Here is a 25,596-nt window from a genome sequence, read left to right as displayed (position 1 = left end):
AGCCAGTTTGCAACAGAGGCAGAACTTGAACCCAGGTCTTCAGACAAGCCCCACTGTTTCTCCTGCCTGCATGTGAGCAGTGCTGGGTGGGGGTGGGGGTGGAGAAGGCTCTCTGACTGCGATGGTCCCTCTTCAAGCCTCTCCCTCGCCTCCACGGGGCTCCCCTTCTTCCTAGGTTAAGACTTAAGAGCCGGCGGGGAGCAGAAGCTAGGCCATCCCCAGTCTCGATAGGGCCCGAACCCTAGACAGGAAGGGAGCGGCCTTCAAGGCCCCAACCTAGGATGGCTTCTCTATCCCTTACAGAACGCCTCCCTAACCCCACCTGACGGCCCCTCTTGTCACTCTTCGGCGTCTCGGCCAATCACAATCCTCGACGCCAGGATCGGGGCGGGGCCCATGCAAATCAGTGACTCCACCGCGGGGCCCATAGTGATACACTGGATTCGAGGCAATCCCGGCGGGGAACCAGGAGCTCCTAATCTGTCCGTCTGCCCGCCCGTCCATCTGTCCCGCCCCCTCACCATCCCCGGACCCCCGAGACCCCGGCTCCTGGGGCCTGTCATCCTCCAGTGGGGGAAGGATCTCCAGCCCCAGCGCCAGGGAGAGCAGCGAGAAACGAGGAGCATCCCTCCCCCCCCAGGTACTGCCACAGGGATGGAGGGGACAAGGGGTCGGGGAAGGGTCCCCCCTCATACCCTGACCTCCCCTCGGCCCTGGCCCCGCGCCGGGCGCTCGTTACCGAAACCTGCCTCCAGCCTCGGGGCTCTCGCAATCTTCAACCCTAATCCCAAATCCACATGCGCTTTCCCTCATCCCCTCGTCTGTTTTCTCATCCTTCACCCCTCATTTTCCATCTTCTTGTCCGCCGTCCCTCATCCCCATCCCTCCATGCCCCCCAACCATCTCCTTCCCTCCTCCCAAGCCCACGTTCTCCCGTCCCATCCCCTGGCAAGCCTGCTGCTCCTCATCCCCTCGTCTCCTCACCCCCTCCTCATCCACTCCCGTCCTGCCCCATCCCTCCATTCCCTCACCCCTCCAATCCCTCATCCCCTTCTCGCCCATCCTTTGCAGCCCATTTCCCATCACCTCCCCCCTAATCCCTTATCCCCTCATCCTCTGGTGCCCATCCCTGATCTCCCAGCCTTCATTTTTCATCCCCCTCCTTCCCGAGGAAGCTCTGCCCTAATTCCCCACTCCCTCCCGGTCCCACTATGTCCCTGCTCATTAACTCGGGCAATGGGGACTAGAAACAAGCTCAGCATGTCCTGTCCCATCTACGCTGAGCCCTGAGCTCCAGGGCTGGGCAAGGACTCGGGGCAGTTTCCCCCACCCACCCAGACCCATCCTGGAGTCCTCAGCAGGGGGCTTCCCTGGCCAAGGGCTCCCCCTTCTTAGAGGCTTGAGGCCAGCCAGCCGGGATGCCCCAGACATTACTGTCCCCTGGACCCTGGGCACCTTTCCCATAATGCAGTGCTAGAGGGGAGGGAAGGAAAGGGGCTCCCCCACCCAGCTCTCTCTCTACTTCATACACACCCCTCACCCCCCACCATGCACCTCGAACCAGACAGAACCATTCCACACACACACAGCGCTCCCCACCTACAGATACTTCCCACATGCATGCTCCATGCCACACAGCCCTCTCTGGCTCCCCCAAAGCATACGCAGACCCCACATCCGCCTCTTATATCACAACCCACACTAACCCCCCATAATTGCCCCCCACCACACACCTTTCCCACATCCTCCACACACATTGCACAGACCAAACACAAACCCCAACTCCCCTCCACAGACAGCCCACACACGCTTCCCCAGCACATCTGGGGCCCTGGGTGTCCCTCCCACTCCCCACATAGGCACACCCTACTGCCCATCCTCATCCCCCTGGGACACCAGACACAGATCTCCGTAGCCTGCACTTGGCCCTCAAACACTGTCCCTTTCCATATGGGGAGACATGCCCATACGGACCCCACAGATCTCCCCACCCCCCAAAGCCTGTTTATGCCAAAATGCCCAAAAGGCACCCCACTTCTTATTTATATGCGCACTCATGCTCAGGCACACAAACACACATCGCATTATCTCAGAGCTGGAAGAGATCTCAGAGCATCCTACCTGAGCAAGAATTCCCCAGAGACTTCCTGCATCCCTGAGCCAAAAGGGTCCGTGACAGAGTTCAGCCCCTGCCCGGAGCATTATGCAGCCCACACCCTTACCCCTGACTCCTAGAGGGCCACCAGCAGCCCCATGCCACAATTCTGGGTTGTCCTGACACTGGATCCAAAGTCATTCTGATAACCTGGTTCAAATTTTACCTCTTCAACCTACCAGCTGTGTGACCTTGGACAGATCACTTACCTTCCTTTAGCCTTCATGGTGAAAGGGGAATGGGTGGTCTAGATGACTTGCTAAGGTTTCATCTCGCTCTAAGAGCTATGATCTCCACAGAACCTCAGTTTCCTCTTATATAAAATAAGGAGTCAGTAAGAACTCTCAAAGTCTAAATCCCCTGAGATCTTGGCCTTTTTTGGTTTGTTTGTTTAAACCCTCCATCTTAGAATCAATATTGTATATTGGTTCTAAGGCAAAAGAGTGGTTTGGGCTAGACAATGGAGGTTAGGAGACTTGCCCAGAGTCACACAGCTGGGAAGTATCTGAGGTTAGATTAGAGCCTGAGACTTCCTGTCCTCCAAGCCTGGCTCTCCATCCACTGAGCCACCTAATTGCCCTGAGGAATGAAGAATAGGTTCCAGGCAGAGAGCATAAGTTACAGATTCTAATTACCTTGGCTCTGTCCTTGCCTCTGAGAGCCATGACTAGGGAATTGAGACTTCCTTGGACTCTCCCCTCTGTCTTTTACTTGATTCCCCATGGCCCATCAGTCAGAAGACTTGCCTAGATCATTGCAAGATTCCATCCATCTGGCCTCATAGCCTGCTCCCTACTTCCGCTTAACACCTCTTTCCTGGACAAGAAGTCAAATTGTGCCTTCTTTTTCATTGGTCCTTTGGCCTCTGATTTCTCTCCTCTCTGATCCATCCTGCCTTTTTTCAGGGTTATCCTCTTTGAGCCTGGGGATGCTCACGTCACACTTCCTATCTCAAGAAAGGCACAGTGCAGGGGAGAGAGCCAGAAATGAAAAATCGAGACACTTGAGTTTGTCTCTCATCTCTGCTATTAACACACTTGTGACATTAGCCAAGTCCCTTTCCCTCTCTGGGCCTCAGGCTTGTCCTCCTGTAAAATGAAGTGGTTGGACAAGATGAACTTTAAGGATCTTTTCCAGTTCCCTTGAGGCTTTAGCATTCTGCATTACAATGTTCCTTCCAGCTCTGACATTTTGTGCCATAAAGTTTCTTCAAGCTCTGATGTCCTCCGTTCTATGATTCTTCTCTGTTCTAGATTCTAAGTTCTAAGACTCCTTCCAACTCTGAAATTTTATGTTGTAGAGTGATATTTTTTAAGGATTCTTCCAGCCTCCTTCCAACTCTGACCTTCTAAGTGATAAACTCCCCTCTAGTTTTCCCTTTCTAGTTATCAGGTCTCCTTCAGCTCTAACAATCAATATTCTGCATGATAAGGTTCCTTGTAGACCTGACATTCTAGGTTCTATGTTATATCATCCCATGTTCAGAGGTTCCTTACAACCCTGGCATTCTGGGTTCTGTGCTATATGAAGTAAATAGTCCTCTAAGATCCTTTCTAGCTCCAAATTCTGATCTTTGGTCCCTTCGAGCTCTGACATTCTAGGTTCTGTGTCATATCAACCTATGGTCTAAAGTTTCTTCCAGCACTGACTTGCTAAGTTCTCAGTTGTGTTCTAAGGTTCTTGGCAGTTCTGACATTCTAGGTTCTATTATATGAACTAAACAATCCTCTCAGGTCCTTTCCAGCTCCAGATCCAAATTCTATGTCCTAAATGCCTTTCTAGATTTGTCACTCTAGGTTTCTAGAAGCCTAGCGATGTTTGGAAACAGCCCATCTTTGACCCAAGGAAGGAGAACTCACTAGCTATTTTAAGATCAAATAGAACCATGATAGACAACTGGAGGGGAAGAGACCACTGATCGTAGATTTGGAGCTGGAAAGGACCTTAGGCATCACTTACTACAATTCCTTTACTTTATCATGGAGAAAACAGAGGCCAGGAATGGTTAGTGACTTATCCAAGGTCACCTAGCTAGTAAATGGTACAGCTAGATTTCATATACAAACCCTCTTATTCTAAATCTAGCAGATCTTCTACTGAACCTTTCTTGGGATTTACCCCAGTTTTGCCTGGCTTCCCTTGGAGATCCCTGAGACATCTTAGTGGTAGTGTAGAGGGAGATCCCATGGCCTCACTGTTCCTTCTCCTTTCCTCTCCTGAACTCTGACTCCTCACAGCCCCCTCCCCCAACTACTCTTCCTTCCCCCAGGTTCATGCATTCTTGATGTAGGGGGAGGAGTAGCTGGACCACCCTCCAAGTAATTCTCTACAGTTGTTAATGAGGAGAGGAGTCCTTGATGCAGTTGGTGGGGAAACAAGAGCCTTTTCCAACCCCGGGGATCCCACTGCCCATGGCAGAGAGAGAAGAGACAATCTCTGGACCAGGGAACTGCTGTTGCCATGACAACCTCCTCAGCACCGGCTTCTCTCTGAAGCTGGGTGAGGGTGAGGAATCGCCCCCTCCTTCTCTCACTCTGGGCTGCTTGCATTGCTCTGGATCACAGCCCACCCAGGCCTGGGAGGAGGAGGAGGTGGTCCACCCAGCATGGCAGAGGGTCAGGCCAAGAGGCTGATTTGTGAGCCCTGGGATGGAAAAAAGCTGAGAGATGATTGGATGGTAGATAGAGATAGATAGATAGATAGATAGATAGATAGATAGATAGATAGATAGATAGATAGATAGATAGATGGGTGGGTGGATGGGTAGATAGATAGATAGATGGGTGGGTGGATGGGTAGATAGATAGATAGATAGATAGATAGATAGATAGATAGATAGATGGGTAGATAGATGGATAGATAGATAAATGGATGGATGGACAGATGGGTGGATAGATGAATAGATAGATAGATAGATAGATAGATAGATAGATAGATAGATAGATAAATCATCCATCTATTTATCTATCCATCTATCTACCCATCTATCTATCCATCCATCTATCTATCTATCTATCTATCCATCTATCTATCTATCTATCTATCTATCTATCGGATAGATGAATGGATAGATAGATGGATAGATAGATAGATGAATAGATAGATAGATAGATAGATGAATAGATAGATAGATAGATAGATAGATAGATAGATAGATAGATAGATGGGTAGATAGATGGATGGATGGACAGATGGGTGGATAGATGAATGGATAGATAGATGAATAGATAGATAGATAGATAGATAGATAGATAGATAGATAGATAGATGGGTAGATAGATGGATGGATGGATGGACAGATGGGTGGATAGATGAATGGATAGATAGATGAATAGATAGATAGATAGATAGATAGATAGATAGATAGATAGATAGATGGATGGATAGATGAATGTATAAATAGCTAGATGGATAGATAGCTAGATGGATAGATAGATGGATAGATGGATAGATAGATAGATAGATAGATAGATAGATAGATAGATAGATAGATAGATACAGACAGATAGACAGACAGACACACAGTGGATAGATGGATGGATGGAACATTTATTAGGTGTTGAGGATACAAATACAAGTAGACAAGACAGTTCTTGCTTTCAAGAGCTAATATTCTAATAGGGAAGACTACAGAAAAAGGAACAAAAAAAGGAATGAGTGGAGGAATTTTGGGGATAGTCATGGTGTGAAAATGGCTGGGAAGTAGCATGGAGATCTGGTTCCAAGCACAAAAAGGTCCCATTTCTTTCCCCCACCACCACAGCAGGTCTATGGCATGGCATTCTGCTCTTGCTGAAAAAATCCCTGAGAAGATCTGAGTGTTGCTTTGTGACTTTAGGCCAGTCCTTGTCCCTCTCTGGGGCCTCAGATCCCTCAGCTCTGAAATGGCATAGACAGACCCTGCCTTCTCCCTGCCTCAGTGAGCATGGGCAGCCCAGACAGGGTAGCTCCTGGTCCATGAGGCAGCAAGCTTTTATAAAGTGTCTACCTTGTGCCAGGTCTCTGAGGATACAAAGACAAAAAAGAGGCAGTTCCTGCCTTTGTCAATTTTGTATTCTAATATCACGGCATGCAGACATCTAGTCATATGTTGTTTCAGCCATATCTGACTCTTCGTGACCCCTTTTGGGGTTTTCCTAGCAAAGATATTAGAGTTGTTTGCCATTTCCTTCTCCAGATCATTTGACAGACAAGGAAACAAGCAGGATGAAGTGACTTGCCTAGGGCCACACAGCTAGTAATAACACCTGAGTTAGATTTGAACTCAAGATGAATCTTCCTCACTCCAGGCTTGGCATTCGGGCACTATGGTGCCACCTAGCTGCCCTAGTCATATGTAGACTGTTATAATTAATAATAACGGCACTTAGCATTAAGAGAGCATTTTATGGTTTTCCTACAGTGTCACATTTGATCCTTACAACAGCCCTGGGAGATAGATGCCCTCATCATCTGCCTTTAGAGCTGAGGCAAAGGTTAAGTGACTTGCACAGGGTCACACAGTAAGAGCCTAGGATAGGATTCGAACTCAGGCCTTCCTCCTCCAACTCCAGTGTGCTCTGCCCTGAACAAACTAAACACAAGATAGTTTTGGGAGAGAGGAAGGGCGCTAGATACCTCAGAAAAGAACTCATGGAAGAGATGGAGCTTAATCTGGGTCTTGAAGGAAGCCAGCATTTCTAAAAGGCTCACATGAGGAGAGAGGAGTGAATTTCAGTTCTGGGGAACAGCCACAACAAAGGCAGGGAGGCAGGAGATGGTGTGTCATGTTCAGGTCCCCTTCCAAGGTCCCCCTCAAATCTGGCATTCTGGGTTCCAAGGTTCCCTTCAAATCTCCATCCATGTGTCCTTTTATCCATCCATCCATCCATCCACCTGTCTATCCATCCATCCGTCCATCAAGGAGGCTTTAGCACGAAGCTCCCATTATGTGCCCAGCTCAGGGCTGAATACTGGAGAGCCAAAGAAAGACCCAAATGAAATTGTGCCAGCCCTCAAGGAGTTTACATTCTAAGGGGAGCAACAACCTCAATGGACCTGCCAAGGACAGGGAGAATTGGGGCAGAGAAGGCCTCAGTCACTGCCTAGCCATGTGACCCTGGGCAAGTCCCTTCCCTCTCATTGCCTAGCCCTTGCCTCTCTCCTGCCTTGGAATCAATTGGTTCTAAGATGGAAGGTAAAGGTTTAAAAAATAAAAGAAAAGGGGGCAGCTCAGTGGATTGAGATCCAGGCCCAGAGACTGGAGGTTCTAGGTTCAAATCTAGCCTCAGATACTTCCCAGCTGTGTGATCCTGGGCAAGTCACTTAACCCCCATTGCCTAGTCCTGACCACTCTTCTGCCTTGGAGCCAATCTAAGATAGAAGGCAAGGGTTTAAAAAAAAAGAAATGATATTTAGTATCAATTCTAAGAAAGAAAGTCTAAAAAAGCATTCAACAGAGCAAAGAGATAGAGATAAGCCATTCCAGACTAAGGGAATAATATGAGAGGCGTAGCGTACATATATGGCCTTGAACAAGTCTCTTCCTCTTATTTTTTGCATCTAAAAAATAAAGGGGTCCAGGTGGAATTGCTTGTCAGCTCCAAGAGGGGGGATGGAAGAGGGGAGGGAGAGAAAATGAATCATGTAACCATGGAAAAAATACTTAAAAAATTTAACCTAAATAAATAAAAAAGGGGTCAAATGGCCAGTAGTTCCTAATCTTTTTTTTTTATCCCATACCCCTCAGCTTTCATCAAATCTTATCCTCTTGCCCAATAGGAAAAGAAATAAATTCTGGAGTTTTTTTTTTATCAATATACAAATGTAAGAAATAAAGCAGATGAATTTCAACAAGATAATATAGTTTGATATGAGTTCAAATCTGGCCTCAGACATCTACTAATTATGGTACCCTGGACAAGTCATTTTACCCCGTTTGTCTCAGTTTCCTCATCTTTAAAATGATCTGGAGAAGAAAATGATAAATCACTCTAGTATCTCTGCCAAGAAAACCAGAACAAAAGGGACCACGAAGAATTGGAAATGACTAACCAAAAAAATATAGTTATTGACCAAATAGTCCCCATATTTCTGTGACAAACTTCTCATAGGGAAGTGGTGCGGTAGTTAGAGTGTTGCACCTGGAATCAGGAAAACCCAGAGTCATATCCACCCTTCCTTTGCCTCAGTTTCTGCATCTGTAAAATGAGGATCATAATAGCATCTACCACACAGGGTTGTTCTGAAGACCAAATGAGATAATACTGAGAAAGTGCTTGAGAAACCTTTAAGTGCTATACGAATGCTGACTCTTATGGTTTTGCTCTTACCTCCTAGGAGTACGATGCCCCAGATCGGGAACCCCTAGATGATCCATTGAGTTCTAGGCTCTCTCTCTCAACCTAAGCAGAGATCCCTTTTAGGAGAGTGGGAAGGATTCAAGGGAATGGTCATGGTGGCATAATTAAAAGAGTCCAGAGGGGGCAGCTGGGTGGCTCAGTGGATTGAGAGCCAGGTCCAGAGAAGGGAGGTCCTGGGTTCAAATCTGGCCTCAGACACTTCCCAGCTGTGTGACCCTGGGCAAGTCACTTGACCCCCATTGCCTAGCCCTTACCATTCTTCTGCCTTGGAATCAATACCCAGTATTGTCAGGGTTTTAAATAAAATAAATAAATAAAACATAATGAAAGCGCCCAGAGTCAGAAGATTCAGGGTTAAATCTAGACCCCAACATCTGTTAGCTGTGTTTCCCTGAGCAAACTACTTCTCTTCCTGAGACTCAGTCTCCTCATCTGTAAAACAAAGGACAGGATAATAATATCCACAGTTCCCCTTCTTCACAGGATCCTTGGAGGAAAATAATTTCTACCCCTGGAAGAACCATAAAAATGGGAACCAGTTATTATCAATCCCCGTCCTCTCCCCCATCCCCGTCTCCCCCCCACTAGCACCTTCTCTTGGAAACCAGTCTCCCAGGAAACTCTCCCCCCAAATCATTCCCCAAAGAGAATCCATCCTATTCTGGTGCTAACGCGTGCCAGAAAGCTCCCCACACCACCCCCACAGCTCCGCCATCTTCCTAGCAGCCTAGGGAAGGATGTGAAGTACAGTTGGGGAAGCTGAGTCCCAGAAGGTAATTACATCACACAGTAAGGCAGAGACAGGCCTAGGGCCAGAGCCTCCATCTCCCAGCTTCCAACTGCTGTCATTCAGGCAGCTCCTGAACTGCCTTCTAGGCTTGCTGCTGCTCAAACAAGACCAGGCGTGGTCCTAGCTCAATCCGCTCTCCAAGGGCCCCACACTCCCCTTTATTGCCATTGGTTGAGCAGGAACTTTCCCAGAGGAGCTATTAATTCATTGGGTGACACTGAATCAATTCTTTGGACCTCAGTCTCTTCATCTGTAAAAGGGAAGATGGTGAGTAGGGTTGGGTGTGGGAAGGAGCTGAATCTCTAAGGTTCCTTCCAGATCTGAACCCTGTAATTCTATTTTCCTATGAGAGTATGGTGAACTTAAAGCCCTCAGATATTATGACAGGTAGGATGGTGATTCCTGATGATAAGGAAGCTCTCAGTGGCTAATGGGGCTTCCTAAAATATCTCCACTGCAGCCAACCCCTTCTACTGTCTCTCACGGACCCCCCAATGCTCCCCACTGCCTAAATCTACCCTAGTCACCCCTAACGCTTCCCCACTGCCTCTCAACACCTCCAATTGCCCCAAATACCCTTTACTGATCCCCAAACCTCCTCATTGCCCCCACTGATGCCCAGCACTCTCCAACTTTTTCCCATTGACCCCAATACCTCCCATGAACCCCAACATTCTCATTCCCCCTAACACAACTCACCACCCCATTCCACGCCCTTCACTGATCCTTCAGCATTCCATTAACTCCCAGTATTTACCCCTCACCTTTCAACATTTCCCAATGGTCCCCTCTCCTACCCTTCACCTCCATGTTTCTAAAAACCATCCCATGCTCTTTGGGGTTGGTCTCTGTCTCCCTCTGGTGGTTGCATCCTGTTATGCACCCCGGATCCTGTGCTCCCCTTTACTGCTTTGGGGGGTACGAGGGAGAGCAGCAGTGGGGGCACTACTGAATCTGTGGGAATGTCCGCATCCTTGGCCACCGCTGTGCAACTGGAGGAGGGCGCATAACTCTTTGCTCAGACTCCACATTGTGTGTAGGGACTTGGTTGCGCCATGTTGGTTTGGGAAGATGGGGATGGGTGAGATCCAGGCTCTGTCACAGGGGAGATCCTAATTTAGTGGGCTCAAATAGGGACAAAACAAAACAACTGGGCAGAGGTGGAGTGGGAGTACAGTGCTGGGAGTCAAGAGATAGGATTAAATCTCAACTCTAGCCCTTACTGCCTGTAGGATTCTGTTCTTATCTTGCCTCATAGTAAACATGGTATGCTGTAATGGATGGAGTCAGGAAGAACCGAGTTTGAATTCTGCCTCAGAAACCTACAATCTATAGGACCTTAAGTAACTCACTTATCTTTGGGGGGCTCAGTTTCCTCATCTGTAAAATCCTTATTTGCAAAAGTGGTTGAACTCAGTGATCTCTGAGGCTCTTTCTAGCTGGAAATGTGTAATTCTAAGGCAAAATGAGGAGAGAAGTTAGCCTCGATGACCTCTACAGCCCCTTCCTGAACTCTGAAACTATTTGCCTTCCAGCTGGGAGTGAGCAGGGAAGGCTGCCTAGAGAACATGGCATACCCAGAATATGAGACTGGCCAGGAATAATAACAGCAACAGCAATAGTAATATTTGGCTCTGACCTTTGCTACCTGGGTGGCCTTGGACAAATCACATCATTGGTTCTAAGAAGAGGATTGGCGAGGGCAGCTGAGTGACTCTGTGCCTAGAAGACCCACTCTGAAAGTGGGTTTAAATTTGGCCTCAGACACGTCCTAGCTGTGTGACCTTGGGCAAGTCACCACCTCCATTGCCTAGCCCTAGTCCTTCTATCTTAGAGTTGTTACTAAGATAGAAAGTAAAGTGTTTGTTTTTCTTTTTTTCTTAAAGAGGTAGGATTGGATTACTCTTCCATCTCTAAATTTCTTCTTTGATCCTCATACTTTTTTAAATTTTAAATTTTAAAAAATCCTTACCTTCTGTCTTGGAATCAATTCTAAGTAAGGGGTTGGCAATGGGGGTTAAGTGACTTGCCAGAGTCACACAGTTAGGAATTATGTGAAGTCAAATTTGAACCCAGATCTTCCCAACTCCATGCCTGGCTCTCTATCCACCTAATTCCAATACTTCTTAAAGAAGTTGTAATTTGGTTGAGATGTAGGACATATTTATCAGTGTAGAACACAGGACCTCATCAGTTTGTAATTGATCTTTCAGAGTAACTGTGATCTCCTCCCTGCCACCAAAAATATTCTTCCTCCTGCAGTTTATTCCAATGATGAAGTGTTGTGAATTTAGCTAGGCTGGTCCTTGGACAACAGACTTGGTCTGCATCACTGGACCCAGACTCTAAGCCCATCTGGACTGGGGAGATGTACCTGAGCTAATAGTAAGAAAGATTTTTATAGGGATAGAAGGACAGTATCCTTACACCTATCTTACATGAGCTCAGGATCTGAGATTTAGCAGGGAAGGCACTCAGAGGTCATCTTGTCCAACTCCCTCCTTTTTACAGATGAGAAAACAGTGGGATGGAGAGGTTAGCTCCCCTAAGTCACATAGCAAACGGTAGAGCTGAGATTCAAACCAAGTGAGATTCAAATAATTATATTTGAATGAGGACAATAATGCCCTTATTTTATATATGAAGAGAAAGAAACCTACAGAGATGAAGTGATTTATTCACAGTCACACCACCGATTGAGGAAGGGGTAGGGTGGGGAAGAATATAAGCATTTCCATGACTACTACTATGTGCTACATGCTAAGTTCTTTATAAATATTATTTCATTTGATACACGCAACAGCTATGGGTGTGTGTGTAGAAAAAAACCATTTTATAGTAAACAAAACTGAGGCAAATATAGGTTAAATTACTTGCCCAGGGGGACATAGCTAGCAAATATCTAAGGCTGGATTTGAAGTTGAATTTTTCCGACTCTGGATCTAGCGCTCCATTCACTGCTCTACCTTGATGTCTCTAGGTAGACATTCTTTCTGAAAAATGTTTAGGTTTAAATTTACTAATTCTCTGAGAGGTAGATATTAGAATAATTATTTTCCCTGTTTTCCAGGTGAAAAAAAGTAAGAATCTGAGACATTACGGAGTAGGGAAAAGAAGGAATTTTAAAACAACTCTAGGGCATTATGTCAGGCCTTTCAAATTGGCAAAGATGACAAAAGAAGAAATTGGCAAATGTTGGAGGGGTCATGGGAAGATAGACTCACTAATACATTGTTGGTGGAGTTGTAGATTAGTGCAACTAATAGAAAACAATTTGGATATGTATCCAAGAAATTACTAAATTGTCCAGAGATATTATCCTGGGCATATACACTAAGGAGGTAAAAAACAAAGGAAAAGGCCATATATATATATTTTTTTTTTCAGCACTATCTTTTGTAGTAGCAAACAACTTGCAAGGAAGAGAAAGCTCCCAGGGCCCAGCCTGGGGAGGGCATTCTGGGGTGCATGAGGGCTGGAAGGGAGCAAGATTCCCAAGGAAGAGATTTCTCCTCTGCCAAGGCAAGGCCTAAGTTCTCTCTGTGTGCCCAAAGGCTGGGCCATGGGGAAAGGAAACAGCAAACTGGCCCCCGAGGTGCTGGAGGATCTTGTGCAGACCACGGAATTCAGCGAGCAGGAGCTGAAACAGTGGTACAAGGGCTTTCTGAAGGACTGTCCCAGCGGCATCCTCAACCTGGAGGAGTTTCAGCAGCTCTATGTCAAGGTAAACCTTCTCCCTCCTCTACTCCTACCTTCCCCAGCCTGGTGCAAGATCAACTGGGGCAAAGCTGAATCCCTGGAGCCAGCAGAATCTGAAGGGAGAGGGTCCTGACTGAAGGGAGTGGCGCATGGGGAACCTTCCTGGGGGGAGCCTACAAACTTGCTCAGTGTGGGGTGGTACAGATCCTACCTCCCTTTCTACTTTCTCCCTTCTCCCTTCTCCCTTCTCCCTTCTCCCTTCTTCCTTCTCCCTTCTCCCTTCTCCCTTCTCCCTTCCCTTCCCTTCCCTTCCCTTCCCTTCCCTTCCCTTCCCTTCCCTTCCCTTCCCTTCCCTTCCCTTCCCTTCCCTTCCCTTCCCTTCCCTTCTTTTCTTTAAAAATTTTTAAGCCCTTTCCTTCTGTCTGAGAATCAATGCTGTGTACCGGCAGAAGAGCATCAAGGGCTAGGCAATGCAAGTTAAGTGACTTGCTCAGAGTCACACAGCCAGGAAGTGTTCAAGACCAGATTTAAATTCAGGATCTCCCATCTCTAGGCCTGGCTTTCTATCCCCTGAGCTGTCTCCCACAGGGTCACTTCTGACCTTGACTCAATCTGCTACTCCTCTGCCTCTTGTTCCCTTTTTTCTCTCTGCTTCTCCCTGTCTCTCTCCCCATCTTCCTTTCCTCCCAACCTCTTCTCTCTCTCTTCCATCCAGTTTTTCCCATATGGGGATGCCTCTAAGTTTGCCCAGCATGCCTTCCGCACATTTGACAAGAATGGGGATGGGACCATCGACTTCAGGGAGTTCATCTGTGCCCTGTCGGTCACCTCTCGAGGCAGCTTCGAGCAGAAACTCAACTGGGCCTTTGAGATGTATGACCTGGATGGGGACGGACGCATCACTCGCCTGGAGATGCTGGAGATCATTGAGGTGCTGTCAGGGGGAGGCTTCAGAAGTCAGAGCAGGGTTAAGATGTTTGGAGGGGGCCAGGGGTCAGAGCAGGAGAACAAGAGGGAAACTGATCAGGGTAAAACTATTCTATGAATTTTCTTTTTAAACCTTTACCTTACTCAATACTATGTATTATTTCTAAGACATAAGAACGGTAAGAGCTAGGCAATAGGGGTTGAATGACTTGCCCAGGATCACACAGCTAGGAAATATCTGAGGTCACATTTGAACCCAGGACCTCCTGCCTCTAGGCCTGGCTCTCAATCTGCTGAATCACCTCTGTGAAATGTAGAGAAGTCAGGTTTGGAAGTTAGAGATTAGGCTGCCCGATTGGGGAGTTTGGAAAAGAGAAAATCAATTTTAGAGAAGCCAGAGATCAGATAGGAACAGGGAGATGTGAAGGCCAATGACCAAAGTGAAGAACACTGAGGTTTGGGCTAATTAGGGGTCAGGATGGGCAGGGAAGTTTAGAGAGGTTAAAGGTCAAAGGGAAGGCTACAAGTTTCACATTCAAAGGTCCAATCAGGATAGTGCTTCTTGGAGAAGTCAGAGGTGAGAGTAGCCAATGAAGTCACCTACTCCCAGAATGTTAGGAGTTTGAGGGTCTTCCCTGAACAAAGAGTCCCTCCTACTGTAGTGTACAGGATCATTGAGGCCCTGTACGGGGAGCTGGCTCTTTCTGGAGGCAGCCCATTCTGATTTGGGACAGTTCTAATTATTTTTCCTTCCATCAAGCCTAAAACTGTGTCTCTTCAGCTTCACCACGTTGCTCCAGATTCTGCCCTGTGAGGCTGAGCAGAACAAGGCTAATCCCTTTCCCACATGACAAAAACTGGAAGGTGCCAGGAATCGCTTCTCTTTGCCATCTAAATATCCCCAGTTCCTTCGGTCAGCCTTTGGGTGGGATGAAGCTGAAGCCCTTGACTGGGTCAGATCGGGGCAGGGCAGTTTGGGGTCTGGAGGTCAAGGAGAGCAGAGAGGATAGGGATCAAGGGTCCGAAGTCAAAGCAGGACAGCGAGAAGGGCCAGCTCAGGTGCTTCTGCCTCATGCTAAGGGAGTCCAAAGGGCTTGTCCCTAAGGCTGGACCAGCGTGGCCATGAGAGATTGCTGCCTTGATCACTCTCTTCCCTGAATGGCCAGGGCTCACTGTTCTTCTGCCTTCCGCCAGGCTATCTACAAGATGGTAGGAACAGTCATCATGATGCGCATGAACCAGGATGGGCTGACCCCTCAGCAGCGTGTGGACAAGATCTTCACCAAGATGGACCAGGATAAAGATGACCAGATCACCCTGGAGGAGTTCAAGGAGGCCGCCAAGAGTGACCCATCCATTGTGCTCCTGCTGCAATGTGACATGCAGAAGTAGGGGGAGCCTGCCCCTGCCCAGGGCATCTCTGTGTCCTATCCTGGGTCTCCCTGTCCCCAGGGCACTCCTGTGTCCCAGCCCCTTCTGCCCAGGGCCTCCTCGTGTCCTCTTCCTGCCCGCGCCCCAGCCCTCCTCCTCCTCAGAGCCTCTCACTTTCCAACCCTCCGCCCTGGACCTTTCCCCCACAGTCTTCCAGTGTTCTATACTTTTTTTGTCCACCTCAGAGCCTCTCCAAATCTCCCTCCCCAGGGCCCCAGCCCTGTTCCACCCTAGACCTCCCTCTCCCCAGGGTTTCTCTCTTTGTCCCAGGTATCCCCCAACCCCTATCTCCCAGCTGTGGTCCACCCCACCCCTTCCAAGGTTCCCCCATCCCAGGGTCTTCCAGGAACCCAGCCCTCTTAGCCCTGGGCTCCCTTCCTGTGCCATTCCTTCCCCAGCCCTCCAGTTTTGTATCTGGTTCCCCCTCCTCTCCTTTGAATTTGCTGGCAAAGCTTAGGGGCAGGCCTTGAGGAGGGGGCTATTTTGAGCCCCAAATTCATCCCATCCTGACCCAACACTCTATTGCTGGGTCCTTGGCCAGTTCTTTCCCAGGGAGATGTCCCTGTTCCTGGTCCCTTCTCCAGGCCCCCCATGCCTAGTAAGGGAATTACCCAGGAAGCAGCTTGCTATGATCTAAGAGGCCTCTATTCAGAGTCAGCAGACCTGGGTTTGAGATCCAGCTCGGCTCCTTCCTGGCTATGTGACTGTGGTCAAGTCACCTCATCACTCTCAACCTCAGTTTCCCCATCTGTAAAATGAGGGGGTTGGACTAGATAATCACTCTTACTCTAAATCTTACCAGCCTATGAATCTCCTTTAGAACTTCTTCCCCCGGATCACCTGAGAAAGAAGAGAAGACCCTCACCCTGCCCAGTTCATGGGAGACCCTCCAATCCCATCCCCCAAACCCACTCACTTCTCTGAACCCACTGGAGGTGGGAAGAAGATAAAGCGGATTCACTGGGCCTCTCCTGAACATCCGTCCCCACTTCAAGGACACTTCCCTTCCTCTTCCCAAGACATGCTTCTTTGGAGGTCTTTATTCTAGGCCTTCATTGGGCTGGACCTGGACCCTCCAAAGGGAGTGAATTCTGCCCTGGTGAATGCTGGGAAGAGCAGTAAGTACATATCCCCAGTGGTCCTCCCCCAACTTTTTTTTTTAACATTTTCATGTTTCTGGCTATTATGCCCAATAACAAATAACTCCAAAGGCCCCAAAGGCCATATACAAAATGGAGGTGACCTCCTTGACCTCCTGCTTCTAGATCCTGACACTCCTCAAAAGCAGTCTTGGGGCCTGAACCTTCCTTAATGGGGTCCTTTCTGGCTCCAGGACTTAGGGAGAGAGATTCACGGAAAGGAAGAAGTGAGAGGAAGGACAGGGCCTTGCAAAGGTTATGGTAGGTATGAAGTCACAACTGAATCAGAGGGAGGGAGCTGTCCTGTTCAGTGGTCACTGGGTGGCCTGGGCCTCCGGGCCAAGAAAGTCACACTCAGGGAGATCTAGAAATGTAGAAATCAAGCTGGAGGAAGGAGATCATCAGAAACACTTTCTCTCCTCTTTCAGAGGAAAAAGTGAAAATTTGGGGGAAGGCTAAAAGAGATCCACTTCTTCCTTTTCTAATCCAAAGTCACTTCATTCTTTGCGGTGAATGTGCTGAATTTGCTGCCAAATCTGGTTTGCTAGCTTCAGTTAAAAAGCTGAGGCTGCACAGAGGCCCATGCACTGGTCACTGTGTATTTTAGTTACTAGCGGAGGGAGCTGAGCTGCTGCTGCTACTGCTGCTGCTGGACAGGAGGAGGCATGATCCTGCCATGATGGCTTCTTGTTGGTTTTGGGCAATGTCACTTGATTCAAATCCATTCAACAAAGATTCAGGGATAGAAAGATAAAAAAGACAATAGTCCTTGCTCTCAGATAGCTTACATTCTATTAGAGACTATAACACTGAACACAAGCAAGTGCAAAGGGTACGAGAAATAATGTCAAGCAATTTCATGAGGGAGAGAGACCCAGAGATAGGCTACTAGTAGATTTTTTATATATGTATAGGGAAAGAGACAGAGACAGAGACAGAGGCAAAGACAAGGAGAAAGAGAAAAGGAGAGAAAGAGAGAAGGAAAGAGAGGGAGAAGGATAAGAGAAAGAAGAGAGAAGAAAGAATGGGGAGAAGAGACTGAAAGTGGAAAGAGGGAGAGTGGGAGGGAGATGTAGGAAAGAGAAAGAGGAGAGAAAGGGAAAGAGAAGAGAAAGGAGTCAGAGAAATAGGAGAGAAGAGAGAGGAAAAGAGGGAAGGAGAGAGACAAAGGAAGGAAAGAAGGAAGGAAGGATGGGAGGGAGAAAGAAGAAACAGAAAACAGAAAAAGAAAGGAAGGAAGGGTGCAAGGAAGAGAGAAATAAAGAAAGAGAAGGAAAAAAGAGAATGATATACTGAGAAAGAAAGAAAAAAGAAACAGAGAGAAAGGAAGGAAGGGGAGAGAGAGGGAGGGAGGAAGGAAGAAAGGAAGGAAGGAAAGCAGATAGAGAAAGAAGAGAAAAAGAAACAGAAAAGAAAGGAAGGATATAAGGAAGAGAGAAGGAAAAAATAAAGAAAGAGAAAAAGAGAGAGAAAGTGGTAAAGGAAGAAAGAAGGAAAGAGAAAGAAATATAGAAAGGAAGGGAGGAAAGAAAGAAAATAGAGAAAAAAGAGAAAAAAGAAACAGAAAAAGAAAGGAAGGAAGGATGCAAGGAAGAGAGAAAGAAAAGGAAAAAGAAAGAAAGAAAAAAGAGAGAAAGTGATAGAAGGGAAGAAAGAAGAAAACAAATAAAGAAAAAAGAAAGGAAGGAGGGAGGGAAGGAAGAAAGGAGGGAAAGTAGATAGAGAAAGAAGAGAAAAAAGAAACAGAAAAGAAAGAAATGAAGGAAAGGAAGGAAGGAAGGAGGGAGGGAGGAAAGGAAAGAAAGAAGGGAGGGAAGCAGAGAAAAAAGAGAAAAAAGAAAGAGAAACAGAGAGAAAAAAGGAAGGAAAGATGCAAGGAAGAGAGAAAGTGAGAAGGAAAAAAGAAAGAAAGAAAAAGAGATAGAGAGAAAGTGATATAAAGGAAGAAAGAAGGAAAGAGAAAGGAAGGAGGGAAGGATGGAGGAAAGGAAGAAGGTAAGGAAGGAAGGAGGGAGAGAGGAAAGGAAGGAAGTTAGGAAGGAAAGAAGGGAGGGAGGAAGGAAGGGAGGGAGGAAGGAAGGGAGAGAGAGGAAGGAAGGAAGAGAGAGAAAGAAAGAAAGTAAGAAGGAAAAAGAAAGAAAAAAGATAACAAGAGAAAGAAAGAAAGGCAGGAAGGCAGATAGAGAAAGAAAAGAGGAAAAAAAGAAAGAGAAAAAGAAAGGAAGGAAGAATGCAAGGAAGAAAGGATACAAGGAAGATAGAGAAAGAGAGAGAAAGAAAAAAGAAAGAAAGCAATAGAGAGAGAAAGGAAGGAAGGAAGGCAAGAAGGGAAGAGAAAAAGGAAAGATAAAAAGGGAAAGAAGAATGCAAGCAAGGGAGAAGGAAAAAAAAGAAAGAGATAGAGAGAAGGGAAGGAAGGAAGAGAAAGAAGAAAGAGAGAAAAGAGAAAAAGGAAGGAAGGATGCAAGGAAGAGAGAAAGGGAAGGAAAAAGAAAGAAAAAAAGAGAGAAAGTGATAGAAGGGAAGAAATAAGGAAAGAGAAAGGAAGAAACAAAGAAAAAAGGAAGGAGGGAGGGAGGGAAGGAAGGAGGGAAAGCAGATAGAACAAAGAGAAAAAAGAAAGAAAAAGAAAGAAAAGAAGGAAAGGAAGGAAGGAAGGAGGGAGGGAGGGAAGCAGATAGAGAAAGAAGAGAAAAAGAAAGAAACAGAGAGAAAAAGAAAGGAAGGAAAGATGCAAGGAAGAGAGAAAGAAAGTGAGGAGGAAAAAGAAAGAAAAAAGAGATAAAGTGATAGAAAGGAAGAAAGAAGGAAAGAGAAAGGAAGGAAGGAAAGGAGGGAGGGAGGAAAGGAAGGAAGTTAGGAAGGAAGGGAGAGAGGAAGGAAGGGAGAGAGAGGAAGGAAGGAAGAAAGAGAAAGAAAGTGAGAAGGAAGAAAGAAAAATAGGAAGACAAGAAGGCAGATAGAGAAAGAAAAGAGAAAAAAGAAAGAGAAAAAGAAAGGAAGGAAGGATGCAAGGAAGAGAAATAAAGAGAGAATGAAAAAAGAGAAAGATAGAGAAAAAAGAAAGAAAGCGATATAGAGAGAGAAAGGAAGGAAGGCAAGAATGGAAGAGAAAAAGGAAAGATAAAAAAGAAGGGAAGGAAGAATGCAAGCAAGAGAGAAATAAAAAAGAGAGAAGGTTGGGGGCAGCTGGGTAGCTCAGTGGATTGAGAGCCAGGCCTAGAGACGGGAGGTCCTAGGTAAAATCTGGCCTCAGAACCCTGGGTAAGTCACTTAACCCCCATTGCCTAGCCCTTACCACTCTTCTGCCTTGGAGCCAATCCACAGTATTGACTCCAAGACAGAAGGTAAGGGTTAATAGAAAAAAAAATATTTTTTAAAGAGAGAGAAGGAAAAAGAGAAAGAAAGAAGAAAGAGATAGAGATAGAGAAAGTGATAGACAGAAAGGAAGAGAAAGAAGAAAGAGAAAAGAAAGAGAGAAAAAGAAAGGAAGGAAGGATCCAAGGAAGAGAGAAAGAAAGAAGGAAAAAGGAAAGAGAGGAACAAAGAGAAAGAAAAAGAAAGGCAGAAAGGATGTAATGAAGAGAGATAAAGAAAAAGAGAAGGAAAAAAGAGAGAAAGGAAGAAGGAAGAGAGAAGAAAAAGAGAAGAAAGAAACAGACATAAAGCAAAAACGAGAGAGAGAGAGAGAGAGAGAGAGAGAGAGAGAGAGAGAGAGAGAGAGAGAGAGAGAGAGAGAGGAGAGAGGAAACAACAAAGCGAACTGAAGACATTGTCCCAATTCTATCCAGATGAAGAAAATGATTGGTTGTGGAGAGGCCCAGCAAATACATATAGTCTTCACTTTCAGAAAGGAGAACTGAGCCTCCACCCCAGAAAAACACACACACACACACACACACACACAGCAAAACCCATCATCAAATACAACTCTTTGCTACCTAGAATTTTTTTCTAATCCACCTTAATTTTGAGCTTTTACTATCACTGCTTCCTGCTTCCCTTTTTTTCTTTGGATTTTGGACTTTTGAAAGGAAAATTTTCTCAGAATAGAAATGATTCAATTCAAGAAACAATTATTAACCACCTACTATGTGCAACCCCCTAGGACAAGTTCTGGGGGTGGGGGGATGAAAAACAGCCCAGGCCCTGCCCTCGCAAGGCTTATAGTCTCCCAGAGAAGCTTGTCTCTTCTTTCCCTTTTCCTGTAGGTCTGTTTGCTTCTTGATATGATGAAATGTTTCCAAATTCAGATAACTCTTTTTATGTATGTGCTGCAAAGGAGTCAGCAAGACCCAGACGTGGGAGCTTGTGTTGTGCAAAGACCCCAGCCCCAGTTATAGGGTGGATAAGCCCGGCAGGACCCCTGCCTGCATTCCTAGACCAGACGCCTGCAATGTGCTCCAAGGGGAGCCCACTGCCTTCTCCTCAGCCCAGTGCTTATTCGAAACGTAGCCAAATGCAGAGGAAGGTCCCTCGTCCCTACTGTTCCTGGAAGGACTTCTTTGGAGGCCATCTAACGACCTACCCTGGTTGGAATCCTCCCACCACAACCTGCCCAACGGGAGGGCATCATCTTCTTTCCATGTGAAGCCCTCCAATGACAGGTGGTTTGCCGCCACCTCCAAGGGTGGCCCGTTACTGCCTGTTTAGGCCAGCTTCCTTTGGTAGGAAATTTGTCCTTAAATCCATCTAAAATCTGCCTCCCTGAGATTCCACCTAGAGTTCCTAGTTCTGCCCTCTGGGGTCTGGCTGAGCCGTTAATCCCCCTATTGCACAACGTATCTATCCAACTGTAGAGAATCTCAGAAGCAGAAATCTGCCAGGATATGAACTAGCAAAGTCCATTTTATCCTCAGCACGGGCCCTCCATCTTCCACAGGAAGATCCCATCTCTCCCCTAGCTTGTGGATGTGGCCAATTTGTCACCTGATGGTGACTTTCCTTGTACCTTGCTAGACTGATCCTCAGCTGACACCCACAATCCATCACAGACCCTCAGCTTGAAACATTTTGTCCTTGGAAGGTTCTGCCTCAGTTTCCACCCTTCTAGCATAGCCTTTAAGAGCCCCTAATCATTCCCTCGACCCCTTGGCGTAGCAGGGAGTCATCCCAGGAGGAGGATGCTAAAAGGTACTTGAATCTTCAGAATTTAGAGACAGTTAGCCTCTTACCTTTCAATGAAGTCAGCTTTCTTACCTCCCTTTGGTGGAGTTCCAGGTCCCAGGATTAGGGGGTCCCATGTCCAGCTGCCTTCCAGTCCCAAATCCTCTCGACTTGCTCCTCCCCTCTGCCTCCAGCTTCCAAAGCATCTTATTTCGTAGCTTGATGGGAACAAACGGATACCACTGCCACTGTCCATACCACTCCCATCCCTCCAAGGGGGGCAAAAAATATACCCAGTAGCCTCTAGACCAGGTCAACAATAGGAGAGTCCATTAGTAAAGAAGGCACTGAATCCTTCCATTTCAGATCAGAGGAAGGGTCCCTGCCTTTGGTCCTGAGCTTCCTATTCTCCATCCTCTGTAGAAAGGGACCGTAATGATCTCACACCAGGGATCATTTTGCATAAGAATCTTCCTATCACAGCATCATCTGATTGTGATTCCAGGAATGTAATAGCCAGATGGCGAGACATGAGCACCTCATCTTAAATATTGCACTTATTACTCTTTTAAAAAATCACAGTTCAATATTCTTTAGTTTTTCCAGAAATCTGAAAAGTACTTAGGAAAAAAAAAGCCAATTTCTCCCTCCTGAAATATGTCTGTTTTATTTTGGGGAATCTTCTAGTGTGTTCCCCTAGACAGTGTTGGGATCACCCAGAGACTGTGCCTGGAGCAGGGACCCAGGACACCCACAGCAGAGCTGGGAGTTGAGGGACTTCAGGGCCAGGGATCCCCACCTTGCCCTGAATGGTTAAGGGTCCATCTTGAGGGGTTCTGGCCAGGCAAAACCGAGAGAAGCCACAATGCCCTCCTCCCCACCTCTCCCAGCTGGGGCAGGGACATGAAGCGGAGGTTCCCCAAAGGAGTTTCTCCTCCCCTGGCTCTTTGGTGGATCTGTGGGGGCTGGGGTGCTCTGAGACCGAAAGGTGCCAGCTTGTCCTTCCCCTCTACTCCAAAGCACCAGACCCACATGCCCAGGTCCCTTCCCAGCCAGATGTGGAGTTTCCAGCTGTGTCCACGTGGGAGTGACTGTCATAATTGTTAGACCATGTGCAGTGTGATATTTTTTTAACAGACAAATAATAAAAAGTGTAACAGTGCCTGTGTAACAATGCTGGGGTTTCTCTGTGGGTTGTATCCTATTATGGCATCCTAGAGCAGAGCTGGGGGGAAAAGATCAGGTTGCTTAGAGGGATGGTGGCAAGAGGAAGACAGCCCTGGGGGGGGGGAGCGAGTAACAAAGGGAGGGGGTGTTGGCAGATTCAGGGTGGGGACAGAGGAAGGGGGAGGCTGATTTAAGGTTACCACACATCACTCCTGGAGCAGACGCTCCACTTCCAATCCACCCATCCAGTCCCCTCTGGAGTCAGACCCAGACGGTGAAATCTAATCAATTCCTCCTCCAATGAAGTATTAAGGATTGGACCATTTATCCCAGATCATTTCCTAAATTCCATCTAGACTTGTGCTAAGCCAAGACACAATTCCTTTTTGTACCTCAGTTACCCTGTCTGTAAAAATGAATAGGTGCAAGGGCAGCTAAATGGCACAGTGGATAGAGAACCAGGCTTGCAGTCAGGAGAATCTGGGGCCAAATCTGGCCTCACACACTTCCTAGTTGTATGACCCTGGGCAAGTCACTTAACCCTGTCTGCCTAGCCCTAGCCTTTCTGTCTTAGAATTGTTACTAAGAAGGGAAGGTTAAAAAAAAAATTAGTCGGTTCAATCTTAACCTATTACAAGCACCTAGTATTTGTGCCATGAAGAGGGGAAATAGGAGACATCAGTGTATAGTGTGCAAAGTGGTAAGATTCAAACATTTGGAGACTTACTATACAACCTTGGGTGACTTTGTTGCCTCTTCTAAGCCTCATTTTCCCCATCTGTAAAATGGTTATCACAAGAGTGTCCTCTAGGTATGAGAATCCAGAATTCTGAGAGTTCCACAGAATTTCCTCCTGTAAAATGAGGGATTGGGCTGGATGCTCTTTGATGCCTCGTGTACCTCTAAGTCAATGCTTCTATTCCTCTACCTAGCAGGAGCATGAGTGGAGAAGGCCATGGGCTCTGCTCTGCTCTCCCCTCCTTTCTTCTCTCTCCAGCTCAGTGGCCTGACCCAGCACCTATGCGCCCTGAGGCTGGAGATGGAGGTGGGATGGAACTGGTTTGTTTTCCAACAGTCACCAAGGACTCTCAGAGGGCAAGAACCTCCTGTGGGCAGGAAGTCATTAAGACTTGGGGGGCGGGGATCCAAAATTGAGACTAGGTCAGCTGGCAGACACCCAACTAAGAGGTCTCTGACCTGTTCTGGGCTGAGGACTCCAACTCAACTGCCCTTAAACACTAGCGTAGGCAAGGCTCTCCTATCCTGGTGGATGATTTCCTGGAAGGGAGACTCCCCAGTCTCTGCCTCCCTCTCTGAACTTAGGGAAAGAGAAGGGGGGACCCAGCTGAGCCCCTAGCAATTATAGGAGCTGGGTCCCTTTTCCTCCTCCCACATCCTGAAGCTGAGCCTTGAAGGATGGATAAAATTGTGGCAAACCGGGAGCCAAGATGGAATTCCCAGTAGAGCTAATTGGGTGAGCCAAAACTACACAGCAGAAAGGTATGCTGAAGTGAGATAGAGGGCATCAAGGAGACTGATTTTGGAGGAATAGAGGATCCTTGGAAGAGATGGCCAGGAAAATGGGTTGCAGTTAGATTGTGGGGAGTCTCAAATGTCTACAGAGGCTCACCAAGACATGGAATTGACAGGTGTGTATGTGTGGGAGAGACAGAGACAGAGAGGAGAGAGAAAGGAGAAAAAAGTGGGGGGAAAGAGAGAGGGGGGAAAGGGAGAGACAGAGAGGGAGAGACAGAAAGAGAGAAAGGGAGAGAGGGAGAGATCATAAGATTTTCCCCAAAGATCACCCCTTCACTTTTTTTATACCCCTAACATTCTGTTCTAAGCTCTAAGGCAAGCTCTAAGACAAAAGGGCAAAGGCTAGGCAAACAGGGTTAAGGACTTTCCCAGGCTCATATAGCTAGAGTTGGACCCAGGACCTCCTGACTCTTGGTCTGGCTTTCCATTCACTCTACCTAGCTGCCCTTTCACGCATTTGTTTTGAAGAAGCAAAAAGTAGATTCAGAATTACTCCTGGGTTTTAGAGTCAGCTTTGACACATACAAACTGCTCAACATTAGACAAATCATTTAACTTCTATGTCCTCATCAACAAGGAGACTTTTTATGCTCCATTTATCACAGAATTGTTGAAAGAAATGGATTGGTAAATCTCAGAGCACTTTGGAAGTGAAAATCATTCAAATTTATGGAGAAAGAATTAAGAAGGGAAGGTACATGCCTAAAGTCACCCATAAAGTAAGGAATATTGGTACTGACAAATTATGCCCAGATAACAGTGGCCAAGCTTCTAGGAGGAGAGTGGAGACCAGAGGAAGGATGATTCATCCAGTCTCCAGTGAGCCCCACTCTGCTGTGGTGGGAGGAGGGAGAAATCATGGTGACAGAGAATTGAGAGTGGCCAGACCCCTAGATAATTGGGCCACAACCACAAACCAGAAGAATATAAGCTGCTTGAGGACAGGGACTATTTAATTTTCATCTTTGTATTCCTAGCTCCTAGCATGCACAGTGCCTGGTACATAGTCTTGTGGTTGCCCAGACATTTCAGTCATGTCCAAATCTAGAGTGGTCTTCCATTTCCTTCTCCAGCTCATATTACAGATGAGGAAACTGAGATAAACAAATTTAGGTGACTTGTCCAAGGTCACACTGCTGGTAAATAGCTGGGGCTGGATTTGAACTCAGGAAGATGAGCCTTCTTGACTTCAGGCCCCAAATTCTATTCCCCTAGCTGGGCATAGTAGGCCCATAATAAATGCTGGAATAATGGAATGGAAGAAATAGATGAATGGAATCTGGTGGAGATTAAGAGTCTGAAAGT

At 46.8% G+C, this 25,596-nt stretch overlaps 1 protein-coding gene across 1 annotated transcript; it reads left to right on the top strand.

Annotated features, from left to right (window-relative positions):
* Positions 1–308: 308 nt before the first annotated feature.
* Positions 309–22,750, top strand: HPCAL4 (hippocalcin like 4). The gene is made up of 4 exons (XM_056795208.1): positions 309–640; positions 12,841–13,010; positions 13,701–13,916; positions 15,107–22,750. The coding sequence occupies exons 1-4, from the start codon at positions 397–399 to the stop codon at positions 15,302–15,304; spliced, it is 828 nt and encodes a 275-aa protein (XP_056651186.1). The 5' UTR covers positions 309–396; the 3' UTR covers positions 15,305–22,750.
* Positions 22,751–25,596: the final 2,846 nt, after the last annotated feature.

This window comes from Monodelphis domestica, chromosome 4 (assembly GCF_027887165.1).
Source record: "Monodelphis domestica isolate mMonDom1 chromosome 4, mMonDom1.pri, whole genome shotgun sequence".
NCBI classification, from domain to species: domain Eukaryota; kingdom Metazoa; phylum Chordata; class Mammalia; order Didelphimorphia; family Didelphidae; genus Monodelphis; species Monodelphis domestica.
The sequence above is the reverse complement of the archived record's forward strand: the minus strand, read 5'-3'. Positions and strand labels throughout refer to the sequence as shown.